The following is a 10,619-nucleotide window of genomic DNA, read 5'->3' as shown; positions in this document are numbered from 1 at the left end:
TCAAAATCACAAATGCAGCCATGTCATCTCCCTGCTTAAAACCAATCCTGTGACTTCCTTTTTCTCTGAGGACAGAAAGTCCAAAATTCTTTCACATGGCCCATCAGATCTTGTATCTAATCCATCAGGAAGTCTGTTGGCTCCACCTTCAAAAAATATCCAGACTGCGACCACCTGTCACCATCTCCAGTGTAACCAAGTCACCATCGTCTCTCCCCTGGGTTTTTGCCAGAGCCTTCGCACTGTCTCTCCGCATCCACTTTCCCAGCCCTGTCTACCCTCACTTCAGCCAGAGTGGCCATGTCACTCCTCTGGTCTAAACTGCCCCATGGCCCCCATCTTACCCAGAGCCAAATCCAAAGGCCGTGCCAAAGCCCAAAGCCCATGAGCCCCGCACATCTGGCCCTTCCTTGCCTCTCTAGCATCACTTCCTCCTGCTCCCTCCCTCACCCACTTGTCACCAGCCACAATGGCCGCCTTACTGTGCCTCCAACACATGGAGCTTGCTCGTTTTGGGCCCTTTGCCACAAGTGTTTTTCTGCCGGAATGCTGTTCCCCCAAGTTATCCTGTGACTCCCTCCCTCAGCACCCCCTAAGCCACCTTCTCACTCTTTATCTCTGTCTCCTGACCCTCCGTTCTGAGTTCTGCCATCACTCTGAGTCGCTCTTTCTGTGCTGTGTCTCTCTTTCTCATTCTTATGGCAAGCGATGACTCATTAGGGCTTCTCACATTTACCTCAGATACAAAGATGAAACTTCTCGCCATACAGGCTGTTGTTAGGTGGTTAAGAGTGTGAGGAGCTACGGGCATAGGTCTCGTTTCTAGAGCCTATTGCTGGAAGCCCCGGGGGGCAAACCCGGGAGAGGTTGTGTCTTGCCTGGGTCAGGCTCAGGTTCAGGGACTAGCAATGGGGATGCTGACCCGGATGTCGGGGCCAGAGTGGGGGGGCTCAGACCAATGGGGAATGTTTTGGACCTGTGGGGTTTGAATGCAGATTCAAAGCTATAGCAAAGTCAGATTACATCAGTCCTGTGATGCCCTAAGTCCTGTGTCGTCTTCAACCAACACTGTGACGCATCTGTCTGACCTCATTTCTTATGGGTCTTTCCACTCACTGCGTACCAGTCATCGTGGCTGTCTTTTGCTCCTAGAACACCCCAGGTACATTCCTGCCGCAGAGCCTTTGCACTTGGGCCGTTCCCTCCCTGAAACACTCTTTTCCAGATATCTGCACACTATTCTTCTCTTTATTCAGGCTTTTACTTCAAAGTCACCTTTTCAGCGAGGCCTTCCCTGGCGACAGTTACGTAAAACACGTATCAGACTTCCTATCCCTCCCTCTCTCTAGACTTCATTCCTCCCTCCTCAACATCTATCCCTAATTAACAAATGATTGATCTTACCTATCGCTATCTCTTCCCATTAGTACGTCAGCTCCACGAGGACAGGGATTTTTGTCTGGCATTCATTGCCATAGCTTTAGTGTCCAGTGCACAAAAGTTTTTGACAAATATTGATGAAGGAACCCAGCAGGAGTGCTGAGCGCCTATCACATGCCGGATTATTTCCATCCATTATGTTATTTCTTACTAGAAACACTCGGAATGATCCCTTTTTTGTTTTAAAAAATTAAAAATATATGCAAATACACAGAACACACAGCACACTGGTCCATGTGGCCTGGAGGAAGTGACAGGGCGCCGCCTGGAGTTCAGTGTGAGGTGATGGCCCTCCTTATGCGTAGAGCAAATTGTCTAAAATTCACTCAGTGAAGCTATGACTAGTACTTCTCTCTGGGAAGAGGGATTTCAAGTTCTTTTAACTTTCTTCCTTTTCACTAAGCTGCATTTTGTGATTTTCCTCCAGGGACAACAGAATAATTTTGTAATGAGTTTACTGGCTCAGTCAGTAGAGCATGCAACTCTTGACCTGGGGGTTGTGAGCTCAAGCCCCACATTGGGTGTAGAGATTACTTAAAAATAAAATCTTTATTTATTTTTAATGTTTATTTATTTTTGAGAGAGAGAGAGAGAGAGAGAGGAGACAGAGCATGAGCAAGAGCAGAGAGAGAGACACACAGAATCTGAAGTAGGCTTTAGGCTCCAAGCTGTCAGCACAAAGCCCGATGTGGGGTTCGAACTCACGAACCGCGAGTTCATGGCCTGAGCCAAGGTCGGATGCTTAACCGACTGAGCCACCCAGGTGCCCCAAAATAAAATCTTTAAAAAAAAAAAACAACAAACGTATTAAGGGCACCTGGGTGGCTCAGTCGGTTAACCTTCCGACTTTGCTCAGGTCATGATCTTGCAGTTCGTGAGTTCGAGCCCCGCGTCAGGCTCTGTGCTGACAGCTGGGAGTCTGGAGCCTGCTTCCGATTCTGTGTGCCTTTTTCTCTCTGCTTCTCCCCTGCTCGTGCTCTGTCTCTCTCAAAAAGAAACCCTAAAAAAACTTTTTTTTTAAAGGGTGCTAAACTTACCGAAATATTCTCAGTATACTAGAAATATACGGAGTGTATCTTTACCACAATTAAAAAGACTTCTTTAAAATGTGCTGAACCTGGCGCCCCTGGCTGGCTCTGTCGGTGGAACTGCAACTCTTGATCTTGGGGTTATGGGTGTGAGCCCCACGTTGGGTGTGGAGATTACTTAAAATCAAATCTTAAAAAATTTTTTTTAAATTAAAAAATAAAGTGTCCTAAACCTTTAAGTGTAGTGTTATAACTCTACATTGTCATAATGTGAAAAACTAGGACCAGCCTCAGTGTTTTTGTTGTATGTGAAAAGCAAATGAGGGGCTGGTATTCAGGCCTTCTTCTTCTTCTTCTTCTTCTTCTTCTTCTTCTTCTTTTTTATGTTTACTTATTTTTGAGAATGAGAGAGAGAGAGGGAGAGAATGAGCAGGGGAAGGGCAGAGAGAGAGACACACACACAAAGAATCCGAAGCAGGCTCCAGGCTCTGAGCTGTCAGCACAGAGCCCGATGTGAGGCCTGAAGTCACCAACAGAGAAACCATCATCTGAGCTGAAGTTGCACACTCAACCCACTGAGCCACCCAGGTGCCCCCAGCTTTGGTCTTGATTTCAGAGTCATGAGTTCATACCCCATGGTAGGTTTTGAAGCCTACTTAAAACACAAACATGGGGCGCCTGGGTGGCTCAGTCAGTTGGGCGGCCGACAACAGCTCAGGTCATGATCTCGAGGTCTGTGACAACAGCTCAGGTCATGATCTCGAGGTCTGTGACAACAGCTCAGGTCATGATCGCGAGGCCTGTGACAACAGCTCAGGTCATGATCTCGAGGTCTGTGACAACAGCTCAGGTCATGATCTCGAGGTCTGTGACAACAGCTCAGGTCATGATCGCGAGGTCTGTGACAACAGCTCAGGTCATGATCTCGAGGTCTGTGACAACAGCTCAGGTCATGATCTCGAGGTCTGTGACAAGAGCTCAGGTCATGATCGCGAGGTCTGTGACAACAGCTCAGGTCATGATCTCGAGGTCTGTGACAACAGCTCAGGTCATGATCGCGAGGTCTGTGACAACAGCTCAGGTCATGATCTCGAGGTCTGTGACAACAGCTCAGGTCATGATCTCGAGGTCTGTGACAAGAGCTCAGGTCATGATCGCGAGGTCTGTGACAACAGCTCAGGTCATGATCTCGAGGTCTGTGACAACAGCTCAGGTCATGATCGTGAGGTCTGTGACAACATCTCAGGTCATGATCTCGAGGTCTGTGACAACAGCTCAGGTCACGATCTCGAGGTCTGTGACAACAGCTCAGGTCACGATCTCGAGGTCTGTGACAACAGCTCAGGTCACGATCTCGAGGTCTGTGACAACAGCTCAGGTCATGATCTCGAGGTCTGTGACAACAGCTCAGGTCATGATTTCGCGGTCTGTGAGTTTGAGCCCCATGTCTGGCTTTGTCCTGACAGCTCAGAGCCTGGAGCCTGCTTCCAATTCTGTGTCTCCCTCTCTCTCTGCCCCTTCCTGCTCTCTCTCTCTCTCTCTCTCAAAAATAAACATTAAAAAAATTTAAAAAACATACAAATAAACAAAAACCACCTCTTCTTCTTTGCCTGCTTTTCCAACCCCACCTCCAGGTTTTCACTCTTGCAATCTTTGACCCATATGCTTTCACCCAAGTGGTAAATGTGATTCAATGGATCTTTCAGCGAGAAACAAGAAAAAGATAAAAAGGATGCTTTCAAATGCTCATGATACAGTCATAAGGATCACCCTTGTGACTCATGTGGATCACCTGCACAAAGGCACATGAACTTGTTCTAAGCCTAGTGGGTTGTCACTGACCAAGGCAAATTCATGACTTTTTTGACCTGAGCGAACATTTTGTCCAAACAGAAGCAACAGGGAACTATAGGGATGAAACCTTCCCTTCAGAGTCCTGCTTTTTCCAGGGGCATGGTGGGGGTTGTTAGTATTCTCAAGGGGAAGCCCCAGGATGAGGGATAGAACACCAGCCTTCAGGTCAAAACAGACCTAAGTTTGTATTCTCCCTAGGTTGATTCCAGCTGGTGACCCCATGCACCACTCCTGACTTATCGGGGACCTCAGTTTCCTCATCCCTAAAATGGATAATACTGCTGATTTCCTGGGGCTGCTATGAGGATTAAAAGAGGAGATGGGGGCACCTGCGTGGCTCAGTTGGTTAAGCATCCAACTCTTGTTTTCTGCTCAGGTCATGATCTCTTGGTTCATGAGTTCAAGCCCCGAGTCGGGCTCTGCACTGTCACACTGGCAGCGTAGAGCCTGCTTGGGATTGTCTATCTCCCCCCACCCCTCTGTCCCTCCCCTGTTCTATCTCCCTCTCAAAATAAATAAATAAACTTTTTTTTTAAATAAAAGAGATGAATGAGTACAACATGCTCAGCACCAGTCATCACATGAGCCCAGCAAACTGTATTTCATAAGATGATATATTCATTCATCAAATGTCATTGCCATGTAAGGTGCTACGGAAGTCAGGGCGGACGAAACAGGGCAGCCCCTGACTGTGGAGCTTACAGCCTAGTGGGGCAGATAGTCATGGCATAATCACATGATTATCAAATGAATAAAGAATTACAAATTGTTCTAAATGCCTAGAGGAAAAAGTCCAAAGAACAAAGAGAGCGTATAACCAGGGGCACCTGATCTAGTCACTTTTTAACCCAGATGAGGTGACTACAGATGTACTGGGATGTTTTCATTTTTCCCTTAGTGATAGGAAGATCCTTCACATGTACAATGTACTGAATACTTTGCAAAGAAATCTTCATAGTTGAGATTTTCATATGATCCTTACGCCAGATCCTAAGCAGAGATTATAACCTTCATTTTACAAAAGTGGAAACTAAGGCATAGACAGTTTATATCAGTTCTTCAAGGCTAGACAGCTCATTGACAAGTCCAAAGATGGGACAAAATCCAGATGTCTGTTGCTTCCACATCTATTGCTTTTTGACTATTTTGTTTTTCTTTTTGTATTTTTAATTCTGAAATATAGCACGCTTTCTCTCTTTTTTTAATGTTGAGATATAACTTACAAAGAGTGTGGGAAAATAGATGTGTGCAGTTTCAAGAACATTATGTAACTATAGCCCAGCCCAAGAAACAGAAGGAAACGGAGCCCAGGGGTCCCTTATGCACCCTACCCCAGGAGTAATCCCTATGCTAAATTTTGTTAATCATCCACTCTCTTACCTTTTAAAAAAGTGTTTACCATTTTGCATATCTTATCAATATATGATTGCATTGCCTGGTGCTGAATTTTATTATATGAATGGCATCTTAGTTTAGGTACACTTCTGCAACTTGCTTTTTACTCCCAACATTTTGTTTTTGAGATTATCCATATTGATGATACCTATACCTATCATTCATTTTCACAGATAAATAATATTCCACGTGTGATTATACCACAATTTGTTTATGCATTCCCTGTTAACAGATGCATGGGTTGTTTCCAGTTTTTTGTTGAAGAATCTCCCATCCCCAACCACCTCATTCTCTACCCAGAGGCAATCAATTTACCAGTTTCTGGTGATTATACTCCCAGAAATATGCTATTGCATATATTTCCCCCTTTTACAACAAATAGTAGTATTGTATGAACACTGCTCTGAAGCTTGCTTGTTTCTCTTAACAAACATCATCCGCAGTATAGCCTGGTAGTCTTTGGAACAGATTGCTTGGATTCATATCCAGCTCCATTCTAAACTGGCTATGACCTTGAATAGGGCATTTAATCTCTCTGTGCGTTATATTCCTTTTCTGTAAAATGTGGAAAGAATCATAACTCAAAGAGTTTTATAAGGACTAAGTTAATATACATAAAGCATTTAGGACTGTGCCTATTAGAACTGTAACCATTATCAATAGAATTACATCAATGTTCTCTCGTTCTGTTTTACAGTTGCTTGGATGGATAGTCTATTATATAAACATACCACAATTTATTTTAATCATAATTGATAAACATTTAGGTTGTTTCCAGTATGTTGATATTACAAACAGCACAGAAAACAAAACATCCCTACCATTTCCCACTCACAGCTCACGAGTACATCTGTAGAATAAAGTCCTAGAATTGGAACTGCTGGGCCAAAGGTATTGTATGCATTTATAACCTTAATGGATATTAGCAAATTGCTCTTCAGGGTTACATCACAGATTTTCATATATACTAACTTAAAGACATACAGACACCTGAGGACAAAAGAAGGTAAGCTACTTTGTTGTCCAGATAGATACATCACTGATGCCAGAGAGGGAAAGTGACTCACACAGGCAGTTAGTGGTGGAAACAGCACCAGAACCCAAGCAGGTGTCTGCCCTTAAAAGCCTTAAAAGATTTTTATTTTATTTTTATTGTTTATTTTTTTAATGTAATCTTTACTCCCAATGTGGGGCTTGAACTCATGACGGGGAGAGCAAAAGTCGCATGCTCTTCCGTCTGAGCCCGCCAGGCGCCCCTGAATCTTACAATTTTTTGGAGCTCATTTTAACATTTCATTATTTTGATGCTACAGTTTGCTTGCTTAATGGTAGTAACTTAATATCTAATTTTTCATTATTCGTTCCGAATTTTTCCCTGGGCTATTTTCCTAACCTGGATTGGTCACGTGCGCTGTCATGTGACCCTTGGACCTTTCTGACCTGTAATAGATCTACCAAGTGACCCCCAAATTCCTCATCTCCGAAAATGCAGCACTTGGTCAACTGCCTCTAGGGAGCAAAGTCGCGCCAGCCTCTCCCAAGAGATCGTTTAAATTACAACTAGCGGAGCGAACCAAATAGCAAACGGGTAACCTAGTCCGCACCAGTTTGGCAAACTGCTGGTTGATTTGTAATTCATCTCTTAGATGAAAGGAAGCCCGCCCTCGGTTGCGAAGTCGTCATTGGATGGCACGGCTGTCAATCACCAGGGCTATAAGTACGGGAGGCCGGCGGCTCCTCCCCCAGGAAGGCCAGGAGCGCGCGGGGTGGCGTGAGTCGGGCTGCGCGAGTCGTGCGGAGGCTGCGGTAATATCTGTTAATCCATATTAACTGGAGTAGAAAATAAAAGCGAGCGCTCCTCTCCTCTTTCCCCGTCCCTGCCGGGCAGGCGCGATGGCGGAAGCGGCGGCGACGGGCGCCGGCGGAGAGGTGGCGGCGGCGGAAGGCTCGGGCTCCGCCGGCTTGTCTCTGGGCCGCGGCTTCTCGAGCTATCGGCCCTTCGAGCCCCAGGCGCTGGGCCTCAGCCCGAGCTGGCGGCTGACGGGCTTTTCCGGCATGAAGGGCTGAGGCTGCAAAGTCCCCCAGGAGACGCTGCTCAAACTCCTGGCGGGACTGACGCGGCCAGACGTTCGGCCCCCGTCGGGTCTGGGCCTGGTCGGAAGCCATGAAGAGGCGGCCCAGGAAGGCGGCCTCCCGGCCGGGGCGGAACCCAACCCAACCTTTCCAGCCCTGGGCATTGGGATGGACTCCTGCGTCATACCCCTGAGGCACGGGGGCCTGTCACTGGTGCAGACCACGGACTTCTTTTACCCCCTAGTGGAAGATCCCTACATGATGGGGCGCATAGCGTGTGCCAACGTGCTGAGTGACCTCTACGCCATGGGTATTACTGAATGTGACAACATGTTGATGTTACTCAGCGTCAGCCAGAGTATGACTGAGGAGGAACGAGAAAAGATAACACCGCTCATGATCAAAGGCTTTCGCGACGCTGCTGAGGAAGGAGGGACTGCAGTGACTGGTGGACAGACAGTAGTAAACCCTTGGATTATCGTCGGAGGGGTTGCCACTGTGGTATGTCAGCCAAATGAATTCATCATGCCGGACAGTGCAGTTGTTGGGGATGTGCTCGTGTTAACCAAACCCTTAGGAACCCAAGTTGCTGTCAATGCCCACCAATGGCTGGATAATCCTGAAAGATGGAATAAAATAAATATGGTGGTCTCCAGAGAAGAGGTAGAGCTAGCTTATCAGGAAGCCATGTTCAATATGGCTACCCTAAACAGAACTGCTGCTGGACTAATGCACACGTTTAATGCACACGCAGCCACAGATATCACAGGCTTTGGCATTCTAGGACACTCTCAGAACCTTGCAAAACAACAAAGAAATGAGGTGTCATTTGTCATTCATAATCTGCCAATCATTGCCAAGATGGCTGCCATCAGCAAGGCCAGTGGGCGCTTTGGGCTCCTTCAAGGAACCTCAGCAGAAACTTCTGGGGGATTACTGATTTGTCTGCCGAGAGAACAGGCAGCTCGCTTTTGTTCTGAAATCAAATCTTCCAAGTATGGAGAGGGTCACCAAGCATGGATCGTCGGTATTGTGGAAAAGGGAAACCGGACAGCTCGGATCATTGACAAGCCTCGAGTTATTGAGGTCCTACCTCGCGGGGCCACTGCTACTGCTCTCGTTCCTGACAATTCCAATGCTGCCTCTGAACCTAGCTCCTGAGACGGAATAGCAGAAGTTGTGTGGACCTTAGAGTCTTTGTACACAATCATGGACGATTCTCAAAACTTTATTTTAAGAAGAAATTTCCAAAGAAGGCTGCCTGCATAGTTGTTCCGGCTGCCCTTTCTCGGTGATTTGAATCGGCTCATCACAAGCTGCACATTCCAAGGCCAGAAGTAACATTTTGGACTTCAAGGTGGGGTTTGTTCATCTCTTACATGGAAGAGAAGCAGAAAAACCTCTGTTACTTCTTTCCAAGAACAAGATGAGGCTCTTCTGGTTTGAGGGATTTTTCTTAGCATTGGGTTGATTCATGTCTGCACAGGGGGTGAGGTTATTGAAATTACATACATACCAAAAAAGGTAAATGGCAAAATGATTTAGATCAGAAGCAAATAAGTTTGGACCAATACTGTTGATAGAACTAAATTGTTAAGAGAGATCTTACATTGCAATGTCAAATTCTTTATTAGATTTGTTTTCAGAAACACTGGCTCTTTCCTGCTCTGGGCAAGAATTGAGCAGCTTGTCCAATGACTGGGAAAGGAGGACCTGCGACCATCTGATTTGGTCTCTGTTAATGACGTCTCTCCCTCTAAACCCCTTTAAGGACTGGGGGAGGCAGAGCAAGCCCCAGAGCCCAAGCCTTGATGGTCATTGAGATGTTAAATCTTGCACTGAAAATTTCTGGTGATTTAATCAATAAAGTAATTTCTAGTGAAATAAATAAAAGGGACTTTGTTGAAAAATTCTTCTGACTACTATTTGGATTCTTGGGAGTTCTGAATCTTTTACAGTCTTATAAAATGAGCCAATTGATACATTTAGAATCTGGCAAGTTGAGAGTGAAAATGTTTTCCCTGATCCTGGACCAGAGCATTTAACACCTAGATTTAGTTTTACGCCCTCCCCCTCAGTTGATAGCAAAGGACTCAAAAGGCAGAAAGCCCAAGGACTAGAGGGTGGGAAAGGAAATCGCAAAAGAAAGGTATCAACAATTCTTTAAACATTGGAAGTAGGCGGGAGAAGGGTAACAACTGACTTAGCAGAATAGGGGAAGCCAAAGTAAATGCTTTCAGAGTTGGGGAATACAAATAGGAAGCAAGGAGCTAGGCTCTGAGGGTACTAAGGGGTTAAGGGGAGGGATAAAGACAGCTACTTTTTGAAAGTTTATATACAGCATAATTACAATGAGATCTTTGAAGTTCTCAAACCTTTCCCCCATGTCACATAGCCAGATGACTGCCTCTCACCTCTGTAGGTAAAGGGAGGTTTACTTTCTGAGGAATGAGTTTTAAAAATACTGCATAGTCAAGAGACACCGCAGTAGAGAACAGAGGCCTTACCAGAAACAAGAATAAAGACAAAAATGAGACTGTCCCAGCCCCCTTCCCTAGCTACTAAAAACACCATCCAGGAAGCTTATACCACTGTTTGCTCCTCTGGAGAAAAAGAATGTGCCCAGAAAAAAACCCTATAAGTATTTAGGAAGCCCCCGGTTAAAATCCCTATATCAGGAAGACTCTCATATGGAAAGTTTCACCCAAGCACGTTCTTTTCGATGCCTCATTCTTAAATATAAGCAGTTAAGGATCACCAGACATTTGAGGCAAGCCTCTAACGTGAAAGAAGTCAAAGCAAAAAAAAAATAAAGAGACAATACAGGGA

General features: G+C 45.6%; 1 protein-coding gene across 1 annotated transcript; it reads left to right on the top strand.

Moving 5' to 3' along the window:
- The first annotated feature begins 7,468 nt into the window (after positions 1-7,468).
- SEPHS2 (selenophosphate synthetase 2) lies at positions 7,469-9,702 on the top strand. The gene has a single exon (XM_030301068.1). It carries the CDS (start codon positions 7,611-7,613, stop codon positions 8,949-8,951), a length of 1,341 nt encoding a protein of 446 aa, XP_030156928.1. The 5' UTR covers positions 7,469-7,610; the 3' UTR covers positions 8,952-9,702.
- Positions 9,703-10,619: the final 917 nt, after the last annotated feature.

Source organism: Lynx canadensis, chromosome E3 (genome assembly GCF_007474595.2).
Source record: "Lynx canadensis isolate LIC74 chromosome E3, mLynCan4.pri.v2, whole genome shotgun sequence".
Taxonomy (NCBI): Eukaryota; Metazoa; Chordata; class Mammalia; order Carnivora; family Felidae; genus Lynx; species Lynx canadensis.
Note: the sequence above shows the minus strand (reverse complement) of the source record. Positions and strands in the feature narration are given on the sequence as shown.